The sequence below is a fragment of the Cavia porcellus genome, unplaced genomic scaffold (genome assembly GCF_034190915.1).
Source record: "Cavia porcellus strain 051 isolate PalLab524CR breed Dunkin Hartley unplaced genomic scaffold, mCavPor4.1 scaffold_18, whole genome shotgun sequence".
NCBI classification, from domain to species: domain Eukaryota; kingdom Metazoa; phylum Chordata; class Mammalia; order Rodentia; family Caviidae; genus Cavia; species Cavia porcellus.
Genome location: NW_026947501.1, coordinates 52,591,088 through 52,618,988, shown reverse-complemented (window position 1 = coordinate 52,618,988; position 27,901 = coordinate 52,591,088). Strand labels below are relative to the sequence as shown.

Here is a 27,901-nt window from a genome sequence, read left to right as displayed (position 1 = left end):
CACCTCCCGGTGCATCCTCACCCATCTTTTCCACCAGCTCTGGCACTGGACCACGTTCGATCTTTTCTCAAGGTTGAAACCACTGTGAAAGATAAAGGTCTTGAACGGATTCAGGACATCAAGGCACCACAACAGCACAACTAAAGACACTCACAAAAGAACTCCTAGAAGTGCTTCAGAAAGTGACAAGATGATGGGGGTGAGTGTCTCTGAAGCAAGGGCAAGGACTCTGAGGATATTTCGTAGCAGTGTGTCTTTTACTGTAATAACGTTTAAGGTAAACATGCGATGCATTGTTTGAATCCTACCTCGTGTGTGCGTGCACGTCTGATCGCCTCACTTTTAAACTCCGAACTCCTAGATATCTGTTGTGTCTGCCTGCAGCGTGCTGTGCCCTCCTGGTAAAGTATCCCAGGAAGGAGTCTAAGGGCCCCTGGTCAGGACAGGGTCCCAAGTTGACAGAGGGACTTAGCTGCTTTCTTGCTTCCGGTTCAGCCCCTCTTCCCTCCCTCGGGGACGGGGTTATGGAGAGGTGGCTTCTGCCTCTTCTGAGTCGGACCTGCTGTGAGGCTTCAGAGCCTCACCTGACTTTCACAGACAGAGGGAGGCGACCGGCTCCTCCTTCCTTCCGGCTCTGTCCCCAGAGGAGGGTCCTGGGCCGAGGGGTGGAGGAGGCGGAGAGATCCGAGCGCTGCCCAGAGCCTGGGCATAGCGAGAAGCAGGCGCCCTGCCAGACCGAGGCGCGGAGCAGCTGCAGCTTCGACGGGGTAAGGATCCGAGAGCCTGGGGCGCCGGGGGGCTGCCGGGTTGCAGGGCAGGAGCCGGGAGCCGGGCTCTCGGGTGGCGCTGTCCGCCTCCGCGGTGCTGAAACGGGCCGCGTCCCAGAGGAAGGGGCGCACACAGAAGCCGATGGCTGCGGCCTCTGCTCCCGGGTCTGGCACCTCCGCCCCTCCAGCTTGGCTCCAAGGACGGGACCCCGCTTTGTGTCCCCCAATTCCATCTCATCCCTTTTTACTCACGCCCCGCAGCCGCGCTGGCCGAGCGCGCTGAGTCGTCGGGGCGCAGGCAGCGGGGGACGCACCCCGCTACACCGAGGCTGGTGGCCGTGCCTCCACTGCCGCCGGGTGGGGAAGGGTCTTCACCGCTGCCCTCTCCCCTCGCTCCAGCCAGGGTCATGCAGCGGCGGCTCCCCATCCGCTGCTGCCCAGGGGCAAAACGTCTACGACTTTGGGGTCAGAGCACCCCAGGGCTTCCTCGAGCAGACCCTGTTCATCCTGACTGTCCAAAGAGACAGGTGGGGGCGGAGGAGGCTGATCAGATCTTCTGAGGAGTGAGCACTTTTCTTTTTTTTTAATGATAAAATTGCACCCCCAGCCTTGGCTGCCGGGGCTTAGCGCCAGGGGACCATGACCGGACAGCGGGCTCTCTGATCCCTGGCAATCCGATCATGGCTCTCGCCTAGCTCTCTGTCCTCAGGCTGCTCTGGAGGTCAGCAGCTCAGCCCCGGCCCACGCCTGAGACCCCCAGGTGGCCGATCTCAGCGGCCCTGAGCTCAGGCTCCCAGGGCTGGGGCTGGGCTGGGGTTGCGCTGGGCTGGGGAGAGGAAAAACAGCTCCCTTTTTCCTCCCTTGGAATCACCCACCTCCTAGTGCAGTTGGTTGTTTAAACTCCGTCCCTCAGAGGAAGCATCCCCCCGTGTGTGGTTGGGGCAGAAGGGAACTTAAGCAGGGACCTGGGGTTTGCTGCCTGTCCGATTTGCCAGTGAACTGGTTCCTCTGACAGGTGACCTGCTCTGCCTGGGTACACTATTGTAGGAAGCTAGACAGCCCCATGGCAGACACTCCCCCTGACTTTCTTTATAGAGTGAGGCTGGGGTCCTCAGCACAGACCCTGATACCTAAATCCCTGGGGAATACTGGCACCACCACCACCACCACCACCACCACCACCACCACCACCACCACCACCACCCCCAGTCGCTATCCCACACTGGGCAGCTCAGACCCTCACTCTCAACATTCTCTGTGGATGATCTGTCTTCTAATGCACACTTGCACCCACACAACACACTATCTCGGTGTGGGGTCACTGTCTGTGGCATGCTTTGAGGTTCCTATCCCCTAAGTGAGAGGTCATGGGCTGGGGTGAATGGTATGGCTTTCTGATGACTGACACAGGATCTCTAGCAATTTCCCTGGGACTTTGGCCAGCACATTGTGTGTCCCTTGCCTCGGATACCCCTGTTTTGTTTGTTTGTTTTTTGTCTTTTTCATTTTTATCGGTACCAGGGATCGAACTCACGACTGCCTGCTTGCAAGGCAGATGCTTACGCCGCTGAGCTAAATCCCCAGCCCCCTGATACCCCTGTTTTTATGCCTTTTCAACCCTCACTCACAATCTGCTAGAGAAGGCTGTGATGGTTTACAATGGGTTGCCATGGTGACCGCTCTCCAGTCACTATGGTACCCAGGATGTAAGCAGTTAGGAGACACCCAGTGTCTTTTCTAATTCTGCCTGCAGAAGTGAGGGAAAATTAGTGACCATCAGACTTCAGGGCCTTTCTCTGGCAGAGCCCTCCTTCCTCTCAGGACCTTCATCTCCCTCCCCTCTCCACCGCACCCTCCTCTTCTGAAACCCTCCCTTTCTCCCCAAATTTCAAGGCTGAGATGAGCCAAATGCTTTTCTCTGTCTCCTCATTTCATACATAGTGGTTTCAGGGTGTAAATGTTTTCCCTCTCACTTAATTCATGTCCACTGCACACTGGCTGCTCCTGAGTATAAAGCTTAAAGCTAAGTCCGGTGGGAGAAACACAATCAAATTAATTAAGCAGGCCCAGTCCCTGTCTTCTGGGGCCTCTCAGTGTAGCATCAGACCATCTAAACCACTGTGAGCCAGCCTGTCCTCTGGACTGAAACAGAAGTGACAACCGTCCTGGGAGCAGAGGGGTGGGAGGGGCTGACTCCTAGGCAAGGAGAGGGCCCCACATGGGGTCCTTGGGAGTTAAACTTAAGAGCAGCTGCTGAGGAAGGAGGAAAAGGTCTCTCCAGCCAGAAACAGCAGGATCACGGGAGGGTGGGCCCTGCCGGGGTCACAGACTGGAACATCTCTGTCACTTAGCCCACTACTCGTGCAGTATTGGAGGTTAAGGGGCTTGAGGAGCACTCCCTCGGCCAGAGCTCCTCCCTCCGCCCACACTGGGCTCAGAGCGGAGGAGTCTGGGAAACACAGGAAGCACAGGACGAACCTTGGTGAGCTGCCAATTAGTGGCAGAAGAAAATTCATGACGCTTCAAAGGGTGAGGAATTTGGTTTAGGTGGAGCAGCCCCTTGGAGCGGATGTGACCCAGGATATGAAAAGCCTTGGGCATCACACTAAGACGTGGGGACTGTAAGCCACAGGAAATCAGCAGGCTCTGCAAGTTTTCTAAGAAGAGAGACATGATTCGAACTATCTTTTAGAGAGACCCTGGGTTACTCTGGAAGGTTCATCCATTCTCCCATCCTTTCATTCCCCTTCCTCCTAAGTGCCAGGCATTGGACAGAGCACAGAAGCCAGAGACAGAAAACGTAGTCATGGGTGTTATTTCAACAGTCCTAGGAGAGGGACCAGGGCCTGAACAAAGGTGGGGGCACAGATGTAAGAGGCCAGGTGCTGCCTCCATCTGGTTCACCAGGAAACACCCCCTGGCAGACACCCTGATGCTTGACTAATATCAGTCCACTTCTTAATGAGTGGGTGGGTGGGATAGGACAGAGGAAGGGCTGGCTTGTTGGTGCTGTAATACACAGGACTTGGTGATGCTGGGTGGGGAGCAGGAGGGGATTCGGAGTGAAAGTGCAAGCAGTTAGTTGAGTGGCCAGCTGACCTTGGGTATCACTCAGGGCATTAAACAAGTGAAAGAGTACTTCTGGGTGATATGGTGGTGACATTCAGGACAGTTTTGCACAGAGGAAAAGTCTTATCTTCCTTTATCCTCCTCTGTGGAATTCACATATATCACCTTGAATTATAGTAACACAGTGTAGGGGTTAACTGGGGCTTTGTTCCCCAGCTCTGCCCACTGGGTGACTCGGAATAAGTTATTTAATCATTACAGATCTGTTTCTTTGCATGTAAACTGAAAGCCATAAACCCACTTCTTTGGGTTTTGGGGGACTGAATGAGGTAACTGAGGCAAATTCTTCAGTGTGGAGCCTGGCAGGTGGCAGATGCTTAAAGTTAGAGATGACAGTCATCATTTCCAAGGCAAGGGGTTACTTTTGTAATCACACCCCAAAAGTTACAAAGAAAAACCCCACTTCACCTCCTGTGTTTGCCACCAAGCCTGGTGACACTGATGCTTGAGAAGGAAGGGAGACCCCTGGCCCGCCCTCACTGGCCCATAATGGTGGGGCAGGAACAACAGGCAGTTCTAGAAAAAGAATCCTTAAGGTTGGATGCAGAGAATTTGATTTCCCAACTCTGGCAAGATCCAGAATGAAGCTTCATCCCCATGAAACCTCAACCCAAACTGCTGACTCTCATTGTGAGGCATTCATTTCAAAACAGTGCGCTCAGCCCTGAGAAACCTGAATCCTGCTCCTTCCGAGCCAGCCCTGCGGAAGATGTTTTCTGGGCATGAGACAGGCCTCCGCTCCTTTGGCTGCATAACATAACTGATTGTCTCGGTCCAGCTTCAGTGCACTCTGTTCCATCCCAAATCCTTTCTGTTCTTGGGAACAATGTTCCTTTTCTTACCAAGCAGGAATGGAGAACTTGCAGCTGGCCTTAAGGAGCTTCTGTGTGCTAGTGTTGTCCAAGGCAGAGGGGTTAGAAGAGGAAGTCATGAGATTTCTCACAGCCATGAGATTTCTTTGGGAAACAAGACTCAATCCTGCTATCTCAGATGTTGGTGGGTTTGAGACAGTCTACACTGCATTCCCCAGAGCAGGGAGAACAGAGTTCTAATCACCTCTCCTCTTTGTTTCCTAGCTTAGCCCTGAGCACAGGTGGATGCATGTTCACTGTGCAACATCTGAGATGCCCTGGGGGACCTTTCGGGGACAGGTAGAAAGTGCTATGATACCTACTGGTCCCAGAAATTGGCCTTTTTCTTGAGAGGCAGGGGATTAAGCCTATAGGACTACAATTAGGTTAATCCTGGCTAATTAGATTGCCCTGGCTTTGTGAACTGCATACCTCAGTTTGCCTCTCTGTAAAATAAAGACAGTAAAAGATTCCATGTAGGCTCACTGTGAGCATTAAATGAACTGAACTTATGAGAAGTTGTAGAGCAACCAGGTGTGATGGCCATGCCTATGACCCTGCCACTGGAGAGGCTAAGGTAAAGGGTCATCACCATGAGTTCAAGACCAGCTTGAAATACATAGAGATCCTATCCCCACCAAAAAAAATTGTAAATTAGGAGCTTACATAGCACAAATCCTAAAGCATATCATTATGAGCCAGGCATGGCAGCACATGCCCATAATCCCAGCACTGAGGAGGATCACCAGGAGTTCAATGCCAGCCTGGGCTATGCAATGAATGCAAAGCCATGCTGAAGCACATAGTGAGAGCCTTTCTTTTTAAAAATGTCATTATGATGATGACAATGAATGTGCCGTTTTGACATTCTTTATCACATTCCGTTTTGTCAGTTCACAGCGGACACTGTGCGTTTTGCGTTTCAAAGTGCTTGAATTTTAGATTTGATTATTATTCCTTTATTTATTCCTTTTAAAATGTAACGTTATTTCCTTTTAAAAATGTAATATGAATGCCATAAAAATCATCCATTTAAAGTACGTTGCTTTGTTTAACATATTCACAGCTCTGCAACCATCCCAACATAACTTTAGAACTTTTCAATCCCTCCAAAAAAACCCTGAATCTAGGGTCATAGAGCCCTCTCCTGCATTAGACAACAGTCACCTTGCCCGCTGGCTTTGTGGGTCAGTGCACATTCACTGCACTGGAGTCACCAGTAACATTCCAGTGCGTGGCTACACCTCAGTTTCCTATCCACTCATCAGCTGATGGATATTGAAATCTTACCTATGAACAAAATGCGTCTTTCCACTGATATCTTCAAGACCACATTTACTGTCTTTCAAACATGATTAAATAAGATGACTTATGCTGTCTTTCAAGAATGATTTGCCTCAAATGAAAGTTTCAGAGCTTTTCCTTGCCCTACAACCTGGCACTGCTTGAGTGCCCTCTGCACTGGTCACCAGGGGAAGTCAAGTCTGTGCCACAGGCTGTGTAAGTGGTTTAGCGTTGGAGAATCTCCCTTCCACCCCGAGGCTCTCAGGTGGGAAGGGGAAGACAGAACAGCTGTTTGTAGGGTGCTGTAGGAGCAGTTCCAGGCAGGTAGACTGTGTGGGTAACTGGTTTCTGTCTGATGTTTAATTTCACAAAGTGAGATCAGCCACCCTCACATTTACTGGTCATTTGCTGAGCGCATTTGCCCAGGGTGATGCCAAGAAGGTTGAGTCCCAGAGGACTGGAGTGGATGAAGCCCAGAAAGAGAATGACTTCTAAGAAGATGTCCCCAAGTAGTGAAAGTGACCACTTGAGCAGGAAGACACCAGGCAGCTGCCCATGTGCCTTTCCATCCACTGAGGCAACAACAGCCTGTGCCCTGATGGGGCTTGGGTGTGTTTGTCACAGTGTTGGGTCCAGTCACGGTGCCTCGCTGATTCTCAGTCCCATTACCAGGATGATGGTGACTCTGAAATACGCCCAGTGGCTGGAGCTGCTTAGTGTGGGCTCCTAACAGCACTGATATCGCCACGGTGTTCAAGGCTTGGAAAATGATAACATGTCAAAGTGGGTTGGAACAAGTTTTCATGTCTATGCCACACACACACACACACACAAAGAGGACCAAGCAGAGCAATATTTAATGAGTACGAAGGTTATGTATTCACCAGGAGCATAGTTTAGTAAGAGAAAAGGCTTCACATGTTTTGATGAAAAGACCTCACATCTTTATTGTGAATTCCTGGCCATTTTCAAGTGGAGTGGAAATTTCTCGTGTGGCTCATCTGATTATTTAAGATCAAATGAGTTGGGGCTGGAGATTTGGCTCAGCGGCATAGGCGCCTGCCTTGCATGCAGGCAGTCGTGAGTTCGATACCTGGTACCGATAAAAATGAAAAAGACAAAAAAGAAAAAAAAAGATCAAATGAGTTGGGTACATTGTAAGTTATTTGAACAGAAAGAACAGAACCAGTCAGAGAGTAAGTACTCGGTCAGTACTGTGTCATTACACAGTTATTCCTCTTCTATATATGCCACATATTTTTGTGCATGCACATGTATGTGTGTGCACACATGTGTGTGTTTGCTGGGGATTGAACCCAGGGCCTTGGTGCTGAGCTACATCCCAAGCCCTTTGTTTTCATTTTTTGAAACACGAGCTCCTAAAGGTGCTGAGTTGCCTAGTCTGGGCTCAGAGTTATAAATCCTCCTGTCTCAGCCTCTCTGAGATTATAGGCACATGCCACCACATCTAAGCCACACATGTTTTGTATTACCTACTATCTGTATATGCTGGCTATTTAGAGAATAAAATACCTAAGAAAAAGGCAAATAGGTTTTGCCTTTAAGGCTTTTGGAGTTAGGAACAAGAAAAATACAAAAATACCCAGAATGCACATGAATCACATGATGTGCCTACCCTAATCAGGTGTCCAGGCCAATGACAAGACAGTGATGAACACCAGAGTGTAAAAGTCTCAAGTCAGATTCCTCAAGGTGCACAACACAGGTGGTTAAAGTTAAAGAAACAGTGCGATTGGTTCTCACCTGGGAAGCCTCCTCTGCATTCCCTGAGATGGGGCTGGGCTTTCCTCCCTAATCCATATTGCAACCCCACCCAGCCTCTGCCTCAGTTTCCACACCTCTAGCACTGCCCTACTCCCACTGGGTTGCCCTCAGAGGTACAGACCTGTACTCATAGCCCTCAGGCCAAGCCAGTGCTTGAGACACACTGGCCAAGAGTCAATAAAAAGGCCTGGGGAGGGAGGAGGCCTCTGATCTTACCCTGTAAGGAAAACAGCAATCCTCTGAAGTGGCCTGTGATGTTGTTCATTCCCAGTCAGGTCCTAGAAAACACATTCGCATGGGAGAGGCTCACAAACCTGCCTGCAGGCCACAGTAAGGTAATCTGCCAGGCAGGAAGGACACATCCGCTTCCCATTCTTGGAAATTAAAATTATATTTATGCATTTCTAACCCCCTGCTGTGGATGTGGTAAACAGAACAAAACAAGCACCATGGGGACAACAGACCCAATCCTTCTCTCCTTCATTTGCAAAATCAGCACAGCTGCACCCTCCCTGGATGCTGAGGATCAAGAGCACTGGATCCGAGGGCTTCATGCTGGGCAGCTGCTTTCATTTTTGACAGCCTCAGGGTCACTGATCATGGTTTCCTGAGTTCCTTTGTGAGTTCTAGAAGCCTGTTGGGCCATTCTGTACTCTCTTGAGGTGACAGGACTTAGCAACTGGGAAAGGGAAAGAATCAAGTATTGATCTTACCTTTCAGGAACCCTACCACCAATCAGTCAAGCAATTAATGACTTAAAATCTATTTTTAAAGAACGTCTTAGCTAACTGAGGAAGAAATGGTATACTATCACCAATTTACAGCCTCCGAAGAGCTGATGGATCTCGGTAACGGTCATCAAAGGGCTGCTACTGCAATGGCAAGCACAAACCCTGAAATGACACCGAGGATTTGGAGGCAGATTTATTTAACATCAGATGGGCACTGGCAGGGAATCAATTGTCCCTCAAAACGTCAAGCCTTGAAGGCCCAGGGAGGGAGGTTTTTGTGGAACTGCGAAGGGGAGGTATAGAGGTAGAGTATTTGTCTGCCTTTGATTGGTTTTTACAATATGCATCACAGTGACCCCTTGTTTCTAAAAAACAGAAGCAACCAGAACTGCAACAGGAACTGTCACCTGGGCAACCGAAGTGTTCTGGCTGGAGAGGGTGGGACTGCATTTGCTGCTACACTAACATCACCCAAAGAAACATCTTCAAGTCTCACGGACCTTCCAAAGGAAGAACATAGCTGCCCACTGACACAGTCTCACCAAAACACAAAGATGGAATACAAATTTGATGGGCCCTCAGGATGCAATTGTCAGTACATGGGAAATACTTTAAAGTTGGGATCCACAGAAACCTGCACTATAGGAAACTACAAGACTAAGTTCAGCCACAAAAGAAAACAGGGGACATAGACAAAAAACTTTGGATCAACAAGTGTGAATAAATATATTAACCGATCAGAATATATAGATCTGACTTGCACTCTGATTCTTTTTACGCACATGTTTTTAGAGATAATCATTTATAACCTATGACATAATGGGGGATTTTATGAATAATCTTACTCTATCCAACTCCAAACAACACAGAATTAAAAGAGAAATAGGCCAGGTGCAGTGGTGCACACCTGTAATTTTAGCACTGAGGGAGGGGGAAGCAAGAGAACCACAAGTTCAAACCCATCTGGGAAATCTGGAAACTTAGCAAGACCCTATCTCAAAGTCAAAATGTGTTTTAAAGAGCTGAGGATTTATCTCAGTGATAGAGATCTCCTGGTGTACAAAAAAACCCAAGAGAGAAGTCAGGTCTGCCCCTAAACCTGGAAAGTGCTCACTGGAAAGTGGGTTATTTGCACACTTGATTTAGTGGGTTATTTGCACACAAATCACTTGATTTAGTGTGCAAATGACCCACTCACCATGTGTTTGAATATCTATACTTCAAACAATATCTCAGGTTCGACAAGCCCCTCCCCAAATGAAAACAGGCTGGAGTATAGACAAGATTAGGCATATGGGCTGCTGACTTGGGAGCTGACTGAAGGGAGAGGCATAAGGGTCTTGGAAGAAAACAAAGGTTAAGAAGAGAAAGAAACCCAATGTATGTCATCAGATGTGCACCACTCTCCTCAGTGAGGGTCTCTCCAAGGCTGTGGAGGTTACCTTAGAGGACAGAGTACACCCATTATAGCTGGGATCTGAAATGTCCTTCAAAGGGCCTTGTGTGGAAAGCTTGGCCTCCAGTGCAGCAGAATTCAAAGGTGGGGTTCGGGAGGCTCTGGCCTATTGGTTCCAATGGATTGGTCCACTGATGGGTTCATAATTGCTTGGAGTATTGGGAGGCAATGGAGCATGTAAGGGAGGAAGTGCACCACTGAGGGAGTGGCCTGGAGTGGCAAATCTTGCCCTGACCCTTGGCTCTCTTTGTTTGCTGGTTGTCATGGGATGAGCAACAATGCCCCCCCCATTCGCCTTGAAACTCTGCCTCACCACAAGCAGCACCAGTAGAGCCAGACAACTATGGACTGAACCCTCTGAAACCATAAGCAAAATGCGCCTTTCCTCCTTTAGATTGTTTTCTTTGGGCATCGCATCACGGTGGCTGAAGTTTAATTAATGCAACACCGTCTGAGTGCTGCTTCAACTAGTCCAGGGTGACCGCTTGAAGGGCACTGATTGCCTAGCACTCCTGGGTGTGCACTTGTGCCAGAAAGGCCCATGTGATTGAGCACATTACCCTGGGAGACACAGGGAGGCCCCAGGGCAGAGGAGGAGCAACCCACAAAATAGCTAAGCAAGATGCAAGATGCTATGGGTTTACCCTACTTATAACTTGTTGCCATGGTGACACCTGAACTGGAAGATGGCCATCTCTGGCTCTCTGTTTCCTGGGATGCAAGGAGTGCGGAGAGCAGGGACCTCCATGGGAGCTGCTCTGGGGAAACACCCTGAGTTTCTTACACTGACCTCCTTCTAGATGTGAAATTAACTTGGTCTTTCAGTGAGCCATTGGGCCATGTATAGAAATTGCCATCTTCAGTTTGATAAGGGATTGTGTTTTCTGATCTTTATTATTTTCTTCTTTTTTTTGGTTTTAGTCTGTCTTTTATTTTTAATTTCTCAAGGAAAGATATGAAGATATTTCACAACTTTCTTCTTTTCTAATAAATGTACTTGGTATTTAAAAATTTTTAAAAACAAAAAGAAGTTGCCATCTTTCTCTGCAGTGGTCTCTACTGATATCTCACACATTTAAGCCATGTGACCACCCAGAGAGCCTTGCAAAGGCTATTTTAAGGAAATTATCCTCAGAAGTTATTTTCCAGTTGGGAGAGTTGTTTGGAAGTCACAGAACTTGCCCCACACCAGCCAAGCCTGGATGACAACTCCCTTTCTCCTCAATCCTAGGGGCACCGTGCAGGGTTTCTTGAAGGGAAAGAATTCAGAGTCAGATTTCTGGCACAAGAAAAGGGTCACATTGTTAAACATTATCTATTGGACAAGCTTTCCACTGGGCATCTCTGAGCCTCAACTTGGTCATGTGAGTAAGGAAAAAGTCACAAATGCTTTATGAGGCTACATGGCACTAAAAGAGATAAAGTATAATGGGGTTTAGCATCTTTGGTAAAGATTTTCTAAATGTCGATAGTGTTACTTTTTTCACACTTTAAAAAACTCAGAAGAGCTACTAAATGTGTGAAATTATAAGATTAAAAGTAAGGAAATGAGCCCTGGTGATACTAGCCGTAGTATAGCTACTCAGCAGGCTGAAGCAGGAAGATGGCAAGTTTGAGGCTAGGCTGGATGACTTAGCAAGCCCCTGCCTGAAAACAAAAAAGAAAAAGGTCTAGGGGTGCAGCTCAGCACTCCCTAGATTCATGCCCTAGGACCTCCAGGTACCGGCTTCCTTACCTCAGATACCTGCTTGGTTATCACTTTCAGCACTGAACTCTGGACAGCTCCTGGGCGTGGCCTCACCCATCAATCCAGGCTGGAAAGAGAGGCGAGAGACAGGCGATTTAAATTCAGCGGGCGGGAACTGCCCCTGGGTGTGGGGAAGGGCGTGTGAACCAGAGCTTGCCTGGGGACCACGGGGAGCAGCTTTGTCTGCGAGGACCTGTTTTGGGGTCACCTCTTGGTCCTGACGGTGCATCTGCTTTGTGCTCACATTTTAGCGGTCACCTTCCGCTGAAAGTGGTAAAGCCAGAAGATGGCCCAGGTCAGCACCCAATACTCCCATCCTCCCTGGACCAGAGTGAAGACCACGGGCAGCAACTTTGATCTTGCTGAAAACGGCCTCAGCAGGTAAGGTGGGGTTTTTGTCGTGTGCCTGTCACAGTGTTGTGTGCCCTGCCTTAGGATTGGCTGGGCACGCACTGGTGGCCGGGGTAGTCACCCCATCACCCTATTGTTGCAGATGAAACTATTATAAAACATCTCCAGGCTGCTACACTTTGCCTGCATGTCTAGAAACGTCCTGGACTCTGCTCCAGCCCCTACCCTGGGCGCTAAGGGTGTAGTATAAGCCACGCCCTTCACTTTCAGGGCAGCATCAGGACTTAGCCGCGCTCCTGGACCAATGTGGGGAATGCATGATCCTTGGGCAGCCAGGCTGTTAGCCACATGGATGACATCCTGACCCCTCGGGCAGCCTATGGAAATCAGGAGCCTTAAATGCCACTTCTAAGTTACTACTAAACCTTGACCTCACCTCCCTCTGCCTCAGTTTCCTCACTTGTAAATGGAACCACATTTTTTTCCCCAGCTCCTGATGATAAGGACATAAGAGATGACCTATGAGGTGCACATGGACTCACACTTTTATAACTCTTAAATGCTCAATGAGACATTAGGTTAAACCATGAGAAACTTTCTTTCCATTATTAATGCTGTAATACAGAATTGAAATTTTCTCCCTGTTGTGAAATGTACACAGGCATTACCCGATGGCCCCAACATGTGATGACAGCCCTGCACCCCCACATGCCACGTCCCTGTGCTCACCCACAGGCAGGGCCTCCTATAGAGGCACATCTGTATTGTTCTCTGTCTGTCCATGTTCTTGGTCCCAGCACCTCAGCAAACACTGTGAATAGGGGATGGTCAACAATCTCAAAGGGACTGAGGCTCCATTACTACAAATTTAAGCAGCCCTTGCACTCAGGTTCTGAGATTCAGGTCAAGGAAAGAAAATCTCAGAGCAAACCAACAGACGTTTAGTTCCTCCAACCATTACAAGCTGGTGCTGGGACTCCAGGAGCTTGCCTGAGACATCAGAGGCATCAGGAAATCCCATCCTAACTGAACACATTCCTCTAACTGGCCTTTCATAAATGCCTGTGACCTGCTGCTGCAGACTAGTTCTTGTAGGCCAAAGCATTGCCCCTTACTAAAAGAAAAAAGGACAGAACATTTGCCTCTGCGGAAACCTTAGTATGTATTAACAGTTTCTCCCCAACAATGAGCTGCTAAGGCCCTTGAAGGGGAGCTTCGATGAGAGTGCTGGGTGTCAGAGGAGAAAGAGCCCCAGCCCATGCCCAGAAGTGATGCCAGGCTTCTAGACTCAGGCCCAGTGGGAGAAACACAAAAGCTGCCAGGGTCAGGGCTCTTTCCAGCCAAGTGGGCCTCTCCCCATTGTCCCTTTATGCCTGGAGGAACAAAAGTCAAGCTTTTAGTGGAGTCTCGAGGTTCCCTAGGGCAGAGAAGGCAGCAAGGAGAGACATGGTGTTTGGACAAAACACAGCCTTGCTTTGAAATTCCTTCCCATTAAAAAGGAGATTCAGGATCTGTAATCCCGGCACTCAAAAGGCTAAAGCAGGAGGATTTCAAGTTCAAAGGCAGACTGGGCTACTTAGTGAGATCTTGTCTCAAACAATGAAAACTAAGACAAGAAAGGAGGGAAGGAGGGAGAAAAGAAGGAAAGAGTGAAGGAAGAGGGAAAGAAGAGAAAGAAAAAAGAAAAGGAAGCTTTTGGGATAAATACTTGGACTTTGTGACTTTGTGAACTGCAGTGTTAATCACTGTTTAATGATACCCAGAAGTTGGTCATAGCTGTGTGCTGTGTGTCCCCTTGCTAAGCATCCCCAGGATGAAGGAGCTGCTGTGACAAGGTTCCCTGAGACATTCCTGTCCACACCACACCCTGGTTTTCACCAAACTGGAGGCCCAGTTTTCTTTCTCTCTTTACTAAATCACTAGACTTATCACCAGGGAAAGCTGTAAAGAAGGATAAAAATGCTTCCTTTAAATGAGAACATTTTAGATCCTGAAAATACCAGAAATAAAAATCTGTTGCTTTTCTTTTCTGCTTAGTCCTGCTTATTTGACTCAATTATCTAGGAGCTATTTGGCATGGTCTTGAAGATAATGCAATAGAGAAAGAATTTAGAATATACACAAAGGCCAAAAATCCAGGCGCACACCTGTGATCCCAGCACTCAGGAGGCTGGGACAGGAGAAGTGTTGCAAGTTTGAGACCAGTCTATATATATACACTGAGAATTGCTGTACAAACAGAAGGAACCTGAAGCTCAGCCTCTCCCTCTCCGGTGCAGCTGTTGTGAGCAAGCTCCTGGGCTGAGGAGCCACATCCCACAGAAGAGGCTTTTTCTGTGCTACTTCCTAAGAGGAGCCCAAAGCAATTATCACCAGAGAAAACTGCTTCTCCCAGACCAAAGACTTAGAAACACGGTGGCTTCTGTTGCCAGTCACAGGTGGCCAATGGCAGCAGATCCCAGACATTCAAGTTCCTCGGGGCTTGAGAAGAGGAAAAGAAAAAGAAAATGTCATATATATTCCCTGGCTTGATGCTGAAAGGTCACCCTGGTTTACTCTTGTGCGTCCCCAAAGTCACCGGACAAAGACACCAGGTTTTCTGGAGTGAGAAGTTAATTAGCAGCTCCTTCTCGTGAGAGAATCTGTCCTCACCCAATGACAAAGGACAAAAGAAACCATTCCCTTGCCGGCACCAACTCCCCTCTGCAAATCAACTTTGAAGCTGAGCACTGCAAGGTGCACCCACCCGTCTTTCAGATGAGGCACCCGCGGAATGGGCCTGCATTTGTTGGTCTTGTTTTTATGGATGCCAACATCAAGGGCCTTGAAGCATCTTCGCCACCTGAATCCAACCCTGTGCAAGCTGGGGCAGCTTCGAGGGTCCTGGCTTGGTCACCCTATAACGACCTTGGGGTCCAAGAAAGGCCATGGTCCGAGCCCCTCTGCTAGCTACAGGCAGGACCGGGTCTGGCCCCCAACTCTCCTGCCTCTGTTTCCCTGGAAGCTCTAGTTCCCCCATTCTTGTACTGATTGCCAAAACATCTTCCATTTTTCAGTGCCTGCATCTCCTTGAGGTCTCAGATGTCACCTGAGACATTCAGTTCCTCTCTTTTCCCCTCCTTCCACCTCTGCTCCACCTGCTTCGTGAAGTCCGTTTCTCCCAGTGTAATGCATAACTACAGTCATGCATTAACAACAGGGACCCTTGATGAGAAATCCGTTGCTAGGCAATTCCATCATCCTGCAATCGATGTGAGACCTTAGTAAGTGGCAGGGATTTTTCAGTTCCATTATAATTTTATGTGACCACCATCACACATGTGGTCCATTGGTAACAATAGTGACTTTCTGCAGTACATGGCTAATCATCTATAGATACCTCCAGGTGTTCAATGAAGGTAAGGAAGACTCTGAAGCTAAAAGAAAGATATTGATTTGGAAGAATTTCAGGCTATGAGAGGCAGTTATGAAGACGGCACCAGGGAAGGAAAGGCCATTGGATTCCATCACAGACTGAGCTTTGAGGCTAAGTGTGCCTCTCTGGGCCTGGTGTTTGAACAATGCTGAGATCGAGAAGAAACTGTCCAATTTTCCCTTGTTGCTTCATAAAGGTCAACAGGCTTCAGTTCTGAGGGCAAAGTGACCAGGCCACTGATCCCCAGCAGACAGGTGCTGGAGTAGAGATTTGAACTCAAGCCTCCCCCCTCCCAGCTGATGCTTCCCTGTGATAGTCACATGATCTGCACGCGGTGGCTCTTGCCGCTGCCAGTTGGGTTTGCTTTGGAATCAGAGTGAGTCTTGCCCTCCTTACCTGCCCACCACTTTTGATGCCATGATTGCTGCTGATTCCTTTGCTGCAAACATGAAAAAAATCTGGTGTTGGGATGTTCTCTCCTGTGAGGAACAGAAACCAGATGGGCAGAAATGCTGGGCCGCTGGTGGGGACAGGGGACAGAGGACAGGGGACAGGACCCATCATCCTTGGAATTGCCGCTGGGTCACCCAGGCACATACGGTGTGACAGAATCCCAGCCCAATGGTCAGCTGCCGCCAACAGCTCCAATACTGCCAGCAGCTCAGACCCAGGGACTTAACAGATGGACTCAGTTGTCCCCCAGCCACCTCCTCCTGAAACTGACCTTGGTCCCTTGAAATGCACATCCCACCTCTGAATACAGAATACACCTATGGTGCAGAATATTAGAGCTCTGGGAAACTGCAGCTTCGGGACAGCAGCAGGACCCCCACAGATGAGATGGGAGTCATCCCTTCAGGGTCCAAGGGAAGAAGCCAATCAGCTGCTCTAGGAAGATAGAGACACGACCACATCGCACAGCCAGACGGCTCAGAATGATAGGTCAGGTGGCCAGCCACAGGGCACAGCCCTCAGTCTCCAACTAGCTTTTGGTTTCATCTATGCTATATTTGAGAATGCAAAGGGCAGTTTCGGGTAAAAGCAGTGGAATTTCACGGCTTTGCCTTTTGGCCTTGTGACATCGGGGAAGTTACTCAGCCTTTCTGGACTTCCCAGTGGTGTGTGGCTGAGATGGTACCAGGAGGAGAGGCTGGCCAGATTCTTCTCCATTCCATGCATCCCATAGCAGCAGGGATTGAAGGCGAGTGGGAAAGCCCGGTTCTCAGTTCTAAAACTTCAGCTGCATGTGCCCAAGTTCAAGCCAAATGAGTCAGCAGCAGTTGTGCTGCAGGGCTCCATGTTTGAGCCATTGATAGCTGGTGACCACTGAAACCAACAAAGACTTCCTGGCTTTTCCCCGGTGACAGCCATATAGGGGAAATAAACTCCCAGCCCGCCGGGTGTCCAGTATGAGTTTGTATTCTCTAAAATCGAAGAATGACTTTCAGGAACAATGGAGGTTACAAGCAGAATATGTTTATTAGGAGAAAGACAACTTCTGTACCAAAGAGAATCAGAAGGCATCCCAAGTGGGTTGTAGAGGACCCTGACTTTTATAGGGATTTTTAGAGAGCAAATCCATGAGGTGAGGTGGGTTCAAGATGGGGAAAAATGGGAAATCCCAAATTGGGGGCATAAAGTGCGACAAAACTAAGATGAAGCTGCTGGCTGTGCAAGGTTCCAGCAGCCCTGCAGCGGGAGAGATGCTCCTGCTGGCAGTCCAGGCTGCCCAATGTGAGCTGGGCAGAGCAAGGGATTGCAGTGAGCTCCTGGCTGTGCAGACAACACAGTCACTGTTGAAAGGAGGCCCTGCAGCCCAGCACCTGGGATGCAGCACTCTGGCTTCTAATCTCAGTGGGAGGGAGGGATTTGAGCTTTGCCCACATGTTAATTCTTGCCTCCTGCTTCAATCACCTTGTTAAGAAAGCTGATTAGGCTGGAATAGGCCACGTGCTGGAATTAATTTGCCTTCTGGGACTGGAGACTTAGCTTGGTGGCATCAGCGCCTGCTTTGTAAAGCAGGCAGTCTTGAGTTCGATCCCCAGTACCGATAAAAAGGAAAAAAAAAGACAAAAAAAAAAAAAAAAAAAAGGAATTAATTTGCCTTCCCCGAGCTCCTCAGGATGAAGTGCAAATTCCTAAGGGCCAATACCGGGCTGGCTTTTCATCAAGCTCACCAAGTTCCACCCTAGGAGGTTTTAAGGAAAGCCAGCAACTGCCAAACGTGCTGTTCACAGGCACCAGGCTCTCCACTGCTGTCACACCTGTCCTAGCTGTGCACATGCTTTTCACCGCCAATTGCCCATGTGGGGTCACTGGCCTTTCTCTCTGCTTTTCAGGAGACAGAAGAGAGGGTTTTGCATCTGAAAGTATTCGCCCCAGAAAATAATCCTCCTGTGTCTGGAAGGTTAGGCCAATGTCATGCAGGGACCAGGACTCTCCACTTAGCCAGAGGGCTGCAGAGGCAGCCAGATAAGCACACGGAAAGATCCAGGAAATGGGACCTCAGCCTAGGTGCCGTGTGACGGGAGGCTGGGCCAGGCTTCCAGGAGGAGGCGGCCATCTGATCGCAGGTAGGATTTCAGCAGGCATGGCTCGAAATGTCAGGTACTGCAAGTCCAAACCCCTAATCAAGCTCCAAAAGAGACCATGTCATCCTTTGCTGCTCATTCCCCTTGCCCACAGACAGTGGCTAGACAAGCTCTCTTTCTTGGTCAGGCAGGATGGTGCACATCTGTTATCCTAGTACTCTGGGAGGCTGAGGCAGGAGGATCAAAAAGTCAAACCCAACATGAACAACTTAGTGAGATCTTATCTCAAAGAGTTTCAAAAAGGGGTGGAGGAGCTGGGGGCTTAGCTCCATGCAAAGGCCCTGGGTTCAGCCCCTACACCACAAAAAAGGGCTACATTTACCCCAACTGTCTGGGGCTGTTGGAACTGCACAGAAATAGGGGGCCCTGGCTTGAGGACACATGTCAGCTGGTGCCCTCAGAAGCAGGGCATTCGTCCATCTCTCCTGATCGTGTGCACAAGGAGAATGAGCTTGAAATCAATTTTGTGTGTTGCACTTTGGATTTCCCAGGACCTGCGCGCCTTGCAAGGACGCATCCATCCTGCGGAGTGGGATCACCATGGAGACAGGAGGACCTGCTGGACCCAGGCAAGGCTCCTTCACCAGCCCAGGACCAGCTAGGTAACCCCCAGCCCCAGCCCTGGGAGTGGGAAAGGGAGCCTGAGGCAGAGGGAGGTGACATCTCCAGAAACCATGCTGGGTGGGGTGCGGGGGCCTAGATGTGGAGGCTCTCAGCAGCCTGCTGTTAACCAGGCCTGGATTACCTTCCTCCCGGGGCAGGCACTTTGAGCACAGAGGAGTCTGAGAGAAAACTGTCTCGATCTGAAATGGCTCCAAGAAAAATACTTTGGAGGACTTGTTCAATGTGGGAAAATTCAGAAAGAAAGTCAACCAGTGAAGTGGGAAGACTCGGCAGGCGAGTGTGCACAGATAGACAGACAGACAGACAGACACACACACACACAGAGGACAGGCTTGTTACCCCCTCCCCCATGCTTTTGTTACCGGTGCCCTGGTTTAACCCAGGCATGTGTTCATCTGTTCCACTTAAGATTATTGTCCAAAATGTGCTCAACTGTTTATCCGTCATAATTTTCATGGTGGAGAATGCTGCACTGCCATGATGTGTTAACGAGCCAGGCATTTCAGTGATCTCCAGTGTTGTTTTACTAACAAAATTAAGGCTCCTTGGTTGTCAGAGAGAGCGGGTCTCTGGATGATTGAAAGGGCTGCAGCAGGGCTGCGGCCAGGCGCTGGAACACACTAATGGCACAGACGTGTGAAAGGGGAGCTGTAGGGTGCAAGGGACGGCGACGGGGTGGGGATGGGCAGCGATCTGCTCCCTCGTTTTCTCTCCGAGCTTCCCAAGTCTCTGTTTTTCTGCACGTCTCCCCACCCACTCCGGGCTCTGCTCACACAGGCAGCAGCAGGCACAGGCTGGAACGGGTTCACCCGATGGTCTTAGGTTGAAACACCCAGCCCCACAGCTCCTGAGGGTGCAGAGGCTTCAGGGACTGCAGTGGGTCGGTTGTCAGCTCGCGCCCTGCTGGCTGAGGCTGGAGGGGAGAGGACGACCTTGGTTCTGTTGTCCCCGCAGAGAGAGGAAGTGGGGAGTCGGGGCGCAGAGGTTGGTGAGGCAGGCACTGCCAAACCTCTGCGCAGCTGGGCCGTGTGGGCTGTTTTGTTTCACTCATTTTAACTGATGATTCCACTTATTAATTAATGGGGTCCTTGCTGGCAGCTTTGCGCATGCCCTAACATACTTGGACCATCTTCGCCTCCTGCCCTCACCCCCAGTTCCACATCTTGGGGGTCGGGGGATTCGATGTGTGTATTTCGCCTGGATGTAACCCTTTAGCTAAGGACGCCAGAGCATGATGGGGGGGCGAGGTGTGTGACTGTTTGTGACTGAATTCCTGGTTGCTAACGTTACTGGGGGCCGCCCTGTGGGTGCCAAGGGAGGACACCAAGGGTGGGATCTCTGCTGCCCCCTCTGGCAGACAGGAGAGGCAGGGTAGAGGAGCCTCCAACAAAGGTCAGTTCCCCCAGCTCAAGTGAGCTCTGGGGACCAGCTGAGCTCTCTGGTTGGGGGGAAGAAGGTCCCCAAGAAGTTTCCAAACAACTTCTACACAAGCCTGGGGAGAGAACTGGGATTCGCATAAGAAAAGCTTCATAGAGCAAGTACTGGGGAAAGAATCTAAGTTGTATGTGGACATCTGTTCCTTTAAACTTTGCTCTGAGCATGACCCTTTGCATATCGTACTTTTGCTGTTCCTATGCTTAGCGGTCATAGCCAGGAAGGACGAGAAGAGCTTGCCACAGCCCCATTTCAGGATCAGGCCCTCACAGAGTTATAATAAAAGGACAGCCTCCCTTACTGGGGAGGCAGATGGAAGGGAATAAAAGGCCCCTACAAGGTGGGACATGGGCCTGAGCATCACCCTGGTCTTGGGCTGCCTGGTGGCCTCTGCTGGCCCCTGGAGACCAGAGAGTGGGTTTCCTTTGTCCTCCCTCCTCTGACCATTGCTGTCCATCACCTCCCAGGTTGTCACGCCTCATCATCTCCCTGCGCTCATGGGCTGAGAGGCAGTTGCACGGCGAGGAGCAGAGACCTGACTCTTTTCTGCAGCGTTTCCAGGGAAATGAGCTCCAGGAGGTGTCCAGCCGTGAAGGCAGTGCTCAGTCCTGTGCGGGAAACCATGAGCCGCCAGACAGAGGCAGCGGGTAAGGAAGCAAAGGGAAAAGGCTGCTCTGTGTTGCTGATCCAGCTCGGTGCCCCTTGGCAGCCCCAGTCATTCCTTGAAGATCTGTCTGTGGGGGTCTCTACGGGCTGTGACCTCTCCCATGCTGAGTCAGAAAGCACTGGAACAGGAGGCCTTTGAACCAGGTGCCAGGTTCATGTGACCACTGATTCCTGCACGACCGAGCTCATCCAGAGCTTCTGCCAGCCCAGTCTCTCCACCAAGGGCTAACAGGCCACCCTGCCCTGTGAGCCATCTTATTGGAAAGCAGGGCCTTTTGCACTGAGAGTATCAGGGGTACCTAAATGGCACCCACACTTTATGTGCACATATTTTTCTGGAAAGAGGGTCCACAGAGTGCCCTAATTTTTGAGGGAAATTATCTATGGCCCGTATCAGGCTAAGAACCATTGGGTGGGGGAGGGGTGGGCAGGTGGGTGGGAGAAGGGTGAGGGGTTGCTTGATGAGGGGAGGCTCTGCAGAGCAAAGGCCTCTGGGCTACTTCTGGAGTGGTCCACAGCCAACTTCAAGATTCACCTGCCTGATGGGCACCTGCCCTCTCTCCTCCTCAGCTTCTTCTTTCTCTTCCTCCTCTTTCTCCTGTCCTTGCTCTTCCGCCTCCTCTTCCTTGTGTGCACACACACATACACAGAGTCCTTGTGTGCACACACACATACACAGAGGCTCCCAGCCTCTCTCTGTCTTCAGGAGACCCCACCTCACCGGCTGAGATGGGGGAGGAGCCCATAGGACCACCCTGGGCTGACCCAACTGTCACTGAGGTTCTGAAGCAGAGGAGAGGTCAGTCACGTAGGGGAGCCAGGCTTCCCCTCGCCTCACAAGTGGTGGCTTCTCGAGGAAAGAAAATAATGGTCGGGTAGCCCTCTCTTGGATGAAACAAGTGTATTTCAGAGTAGGCGGTCATGAGGAGCATGACTGAGAGAATGTCATCTGTCCTTGTGTTAGTGAGGACAAGAGCTCAAGTTTGGAGCTCCTTGGTGGATACACAAGGAGGGTGATGGTGAAAAAGGAGCCAAATGGATGACACGGGAGCCCCAATATCCAATCCTGTTTGTGTTCATGTGGGTGGGGGCCTAAGCTGGCACCACAAGTCACGCACAGTCAATGACACATGCGAGCATTCTGGAGATAAAACTGAAGGTCTGGGGTCCTTCCAGGCTCAGGACTAGTACAGGGCATTCAGGTTCAGTCTGTTCTACCCAGGACATGGGGCAGAGACCCCAGCTAAGAGGCGAGGTTCCCTGTGGGCTAGGAGCCAGTCCCTTGAGCAGCCCAGGACATGGAAAGAGGACAGGAGGACCTGCATGCATGGGTGTGGGGTGGCCCCGGGTCCTGAGTCCAGCACCCCAGACCTTCGGAGAGCTCCACCAGTGCAAGGTTGTTCACTGCTAAGACACAAAACCAGGTCAGGAGGAAGTGAAGGTGGGGAGGAGAGAGAGGTTTTTGAGCACCCAGCTAGACCAGCTCCATTTGTGTAGGGCAAAGGCTTCCTCAACTAAATCAACCACATTCTTTTCCTACAGTCTTAGTTTTCATGGTGTTACCTTCTTTATTCTCTTCCCAGAATGACCAGATGATCAGAGGGTCATGTGGGGGACAGGTTCTAACTGTACACAGACACCCCGGCCACTCACTGAAGGCCCTGGGTGCTCTGATGAATGAGATGGTGCCAGCCAGTAGCTGTTGATCAATCAGGGAGGCTCCCTGGAGGAGGAGAAAGACTTTTAATTTTTGGAAGCCAAGTCACAGCTGCAAATCAAAGCATGTGCTGACACAGGAGTTAGTTCCCTGGGTGGGTTTGGCCTTGTGGGATGGAGACATAGGAGTGTGTACAGCCAACTACACCCCCTGGAGGGTGAAATCTTATGATGAGCAGAACCAATCTAGGAATGCACGTACCTCCCAGGGGTTGGGGGAGGAGATTGGCAGGATGAGTGGAAGTAGCCTGAACAGCACCAGCTGGAGGTCCTGCATCCTAAAATATCACCCAGAGAGCCAAGGCTGCAGGGTCACCAGCCACTCGGCCCAGTTCCCATGGTCCGTATGAGCCCCCTGCCATGCCCTTGAATGGACAAGCCACCCTAAGGCTCTGGAGGCACCTGGCTGGCTTAAACCAGCAGTGTGTAGCCCTGTACAGTTGCTAAGACCTTCCCTGTCGAACACAGAAGGCGTTTGGAGAGCTGGCTCCCCACATTTGGCCTGGGTATTGCCAATTCTGCCTCCTGGCAGGACATCAGAGTTGACAGGTCCTGAGAAGTAGATTAAAACCGGAAATGGTGTAGAACCTGAGGCCTGATGATGGGTGGGATTGAACCCCTTCGCTCTGAGTAGTTCCAAGGCTTCATCCTCTCTTCCTCCCCAGGCCTCCTTCAGGGTTGATCCATCCCAGAAAGTCTTTGTCCCTGTGGGTAACAATGCCAGTGTTGGCTTGGGGGAAGGCGGTGGGGTTCCGGGGTGATCGCTGGGGACAAGGTCCTGAGGAACTGATGACTCCTGTGCCCCTTTCTCTCCGCCCACCCCGCAGCGCCTGGCCCCTGGCCAGGAACAATACTAATGCCAGCAACAACAACAAGGAGGAGGAGTAAGTACCAGCTGCACAGCGCTCCTTCCCTTCCCCAGGGTCACCTCCTCCCTGCGGGAGCTGACTTTACCTCCCCCTCCCCTAGGTCCTCTGGCTTCCCACCCACCCCAAGCACCAATAGACCTTTCCGGACTCCTGTCCCTTTCACTGGAAATCCAGCCCTCCCCCAAGGACAGACAGGGGTGGGACTAGGTCTGCGTGGTTTCTTGGTGGTGTCACTTATCTGGATGTATTTCTCATCTACAAAGCAAAGGGGCCTCTGCCGATAAACGCTTTAAGCTTTTTCCAGCATCCTGAGTCCCTGTGTATCTGAGGGTGCAGCCTGGAGCCCCTGTGGGGAGCATCGGGAGCCCCTCCCAGCCCCAGATGTGCTGCTTCCACCACTGTAAGCTCCAGAATGCCAAGGGATGGCCCTGATCTGGGGGCCAACTCAGGCCAATCTAGAGGGCATCACCAGGGCAGTGGAAAGAGGAAGTTTAAACATTTCCACAGAGCAGGAGGGGCTGCCCTGCTGCAATTACTTCCTGTCCCCAGTGCTGAACTGGCAGGTGAGGGTAACATGTGGCTCTCAAGTGCTGCCCAAGAGCTTGGTGTGTGTGTGTGTGTGTGTACACATGCATGGGAGCTGGTCCAGGTGCATTAGTGTGTGTGTACAGCCTCACACTTCTCTGTGGAGTACCACGGGGAGAGAGGGGAGTCTTCCCTGGAGGTTAGAGAAAAAAACATTCATATCAGCAAGAAATGGCAGCCTTTTGACTTCTGCTTGACAGAATATGCCCCAGTCTTACTCCCCTTTTTGTTTCCCAGAACATTTTTCTGTTTCCTGTCTAAAAGGAAGTATGTATTTTGGTTGCACAAATTTGAAATCAAACCCAGAAACTCCAATGCCATCAGTCAAGAAAAATGAAATGGTTTCATCCGTGACACATGCCTGACCTAAGCCCAGCCTGACAGAAGCCACCCTTGAAAGCTTGGTATTGCGTCTCCCAGCCAGGACAAGGCAATAGGACCGGAAATGCAGGCAGAGGTTCTGGGGGTCTCTGGGCTGCTTTGTCCATGGCTGGGACCTGGGCAAGGATTGGGGGGTGGGTAGTGCTGGCTTCCCTGGGCACATAAAGCTTCCAGAGGGGCTCAGGTCATGGGTCCACACACAGACCAACAGGCAAAATTGGGAAATGTTCTGGCCTGAGAGATCTGGGTGCAGAGGGAAAATAACCCTCTGTGGACCGCTTCCTCTACTCTTGTACCACGCTTCTGGCGTTTTTACTCAATTCCTTAGGTCCTGGATAACTGCTCTCTCCTTGATCAACTAGTTCCCAACAGAACCAGCATCATGTCACAGTTCTGTGCAGATTCTTCTGGCCCATCTAGGTGATTCAGGGATGCAGCTAGATGGTACTGTTTTTTTTCTTCAGCCCTCAGCACTTCGGTAATGTTAAAAATGGCCCAAACCCAGGGTCCTAAAACCTAAATACAGCAAGCAAGCCTGGTTATAATTAAGCTCTATAGTTTAGTGCATCTGGTAAGCTTGAACGTCGCGCCCTCTGCTGGTGACTTGGCCCTATGACACGAGTGGCCCGCTCGTTGTACTGTAAATTCAATAGAAGAGGATGGGTCACTGCTAACATCTTATTCTCCACTCTCACACGACACAATCACAACAAAATTACAGCCTATTGTTATAATTATTGCAACTTGTGGCCCAGATATCTTATGTGGCAAAGGAGACTTCAAACTCAAGAGGAATAGATACCCCGGATCATCAGGGTGGACCCCAGGTAAACACATACACGATGAAAGCAAAAAATGGTGGAGGGAGAGTGGGTCAGAAAGGGGAGACGGAAGGAGGAGAAGAGACTCGTAGTGGAAGAGGGACTCGGCTGTTGTTACTGGCTATGAGGATGGAAGAAGAGAGCAAGGAGCACGGCTGAACCCAAAAGCTAGGAAGACCCTGGTGTACAGCCACCAAGAAAAAGGGGACCTCAGTCCTACGATGACCAGGAGCTGAACTCTGCCAATAATCCGAATGGGCAGGAAACAGACTCTCCCCTGAGGGCCTCCAGAAAGAGTCACGGCTCTGCTCGATTTGTTTTCTTTTTTCCCTTTGGACTTTTTGAGACAGGGTCTCACTATGCAGTTCAGGCTGGTCTTGAGCTCACTTTGTAGTTCAGGCTGGTCTCAAATTTCCTTCCCACCTCGGGCTTCCAAGTGCTGGGATTACAGGCGTGCACCACCATGCCTGGCTCTGCTTGATTTTCAACTGAGACCCATCCTGGATTTCTGACCTGGAGATCTGCAGGATAATGGACTTCTAAGCCCCCAAATGTAGGATCATTTCCTTTGTCAGTGACAGAAAAGAAACTCCTATGACTAGACACTTTTGGAGTCCTCCTTTTAACCTAGAGAATATTAGGAATCATCTTCCTGTGTCACTGTTCCCAGCACTGTTTGAAGTGACCTGGTGGAATTCTGTCATTCTCGAGAGATCTTGTGCTGTTGTGTGACTTTCTTGCTCACACTTTCTGATGATTGCAAAGAATGTGGGTGATTGATCTTCTCCATGCATGTCCACACAGGCAGTGCTATGTGAAACACACTGATCTTTTCCAGTGACTAATTAGTGGATAGACAGTCTTTTCTCAGTGTGTGCTTCTTCCAGAGTGTGGGAGGCTGAAATCAGGGGCCTAAGGGCGATTCCAGTGGGCTCACCACTCAACAGGCAAATCTTTTGCCTTCCACTTTGGTTTCCTCAACTGTTCCATGGGTCGACACTGCCTGCCTGGCTGAGCTTTAATCACTGTTAATTAAATAAGCTTTGAATGAAAGCTAACCCTTCAAAGGCACCCAGTCCAGAAGGGTGCGTCCTTCGCAGGCCCTGATTTCGGCTAAAGATGCTCCTCAGCTTACAGTGGGGCTCTGTCCCAGCACAGTCTCTTAATGGGAAACACCATAAATAAAGTAAAAAATACACCAAGTACAGGAGCCTACCAAGTGTCACAACTCAGTCTAGTCTGCCGTGAAAATGTTCAGAACACTTCTATCAGCCACAGCTGGGCAACGTCCTCCAACACAAAGTCTGCTCTTTTTTTTTTTTTTTTTTTTTTTTTTTTGGTACTCGGGATCAAACTCACGACCTTGAGCTTACCAGGCAGGCACTTAGGCTGTTGAGCTAAGTCCCTGGCAAAGTCGTCTACATTTTATATGAGGACATAATGATCACTGCTGCTGGCCAGTGTAGAAAATTGGGTGGCGTATTGCTAACCTGGAAAAAGGTCCAAATTCAGAATTCAAGGTAAAGCACCTCCTGAATGCATATTGCTTTCCCACCATTGTAAAGTGATGGGGAAAAAATTCTATATCAAACCATCTAAACCAGGGATCTTCTGTGTGTGCCTGACAAATTGGTCCCGGTTTGTGTGAATTTTGCTTCCCTTCTGCTCACTGGATTTCTCAAAACTCGGGTGTTTGTTTGCTCCAGAGAAGATTCTGAAAACAACCTACAGGCCATGTGAACAAAGATTTTGATCTGTGGTTTCCAAAAGTCCACGTGACTTTCCTACCCTCAATGTGTGGATTTGGGTTTATTTCTTGTTACTACCAAATGTTTCTTGTCTCAGGCTGTTCATGATCTCCCAAGAGTTCATGGAAACAGAAATTGTAGAATGTTAGGCCAAAGCACCAATTTATCAATATATAACGAATATCAATAAGGAAATCAATAACCTCATTTCAGCGTAAGTGAGCAAGGTGGAGAGAGCTCCCTAAGGGTATGATCCAGAGTGTTCAAGGTCAGCTGCAAGGAGCTGCTTCAGAAACATGGGGACCATGCTTAGATGCACATTTCCAGCCCCCACTTCTGCTGGGTCATGGGTGGGCCCTGGGAATCAGCATTTTCACAGCCCTGCCCCAGCTGGTTTCGTTGCTCCCTCAGCATCCCTCGGTGATACTGCATCTCCATGTCCAGCATCCCGAAGGATAAGGAGGCTGTCACAGGCACATGGGAAGGCCATTGCCATGACTTTATGGTTTCCAGGGGAGTTGAGCTGGGAAGGGAGGAACTCGGGAATCCACCCTGGCTCCCAGCCTGTCTTTCTATTCAGAGATGCCCTGAGTGAGCCCCGAGACTGAGAGGACCATGTGGTGGACAGCCACTTCTCAAGTATCCACCTGAGACTGCCCTCAAGTCACTAAGTTACAAACCTGAATGCAGGTTTGTAAAGCTTCCAAAGCTGTGGGCATTCTCACCCTGCACTGTCTGTGTATGTCTGGTTTCCAGAAAGAAGAAGGGCGCCATGGTGGTGGACCCGTCCAGCAACCTCTACTACCACTGGCTGACTGTCATCATGCTTCCCGTCTTCTATAACTGGTGTCTGCTGGTGTGCAGGTCATGTAGGACTGGGCTGGAGGGCTGGGCAGGGACAACTGGGCCTAGGAAATGGACTCTGAGTCTCACTCAGAGGGGCAACATTT

At 50.1% G+C, this 27,901-nt stretch overlaps 1 protein-coding gene across 1 annotated transcript in view; it reads left to right on the top strand.

Annotated features, from left to right (window-relative positions):
* The first annotated feature begins 523 nt into the window (after window positions 1-523).
* The window catches only part of Cnga3 (cyclic nucleotide gated channel subunit alpha 3), a 36,007-nt gene continuing 8,629 nt past the window's right edge, over window positions 524-27,901 (top strand). The window contains exons 1-6 of the mRNA XM_063229903.1: window positions 524-767; window positions 12,002-12,131; window positions 18,599-18,709; window positions 20,633-20,812; window positions 23,375-23,431; window positions 27,708-27,815. Of these exons, the coding sequence (XP_063085973.1) occupies window positions 12,037-12,131; window positions 18,599-18,709; window positions 20,633-20,812; window positions 23,375-23,431; window positions 27,708-27,815 (551 nt within the window). The 5' untranslated portion in view covers window positions 524-767; window positions 12,002-12,036. The remainder of the gene's footprint in view (window positions 768-12,001; window positions 12,132-18,598; window positions 18,710-20,632; window positions 20,813-23,374; window positions 23,432-27,707; window positions 27,816-27,901) is intronic.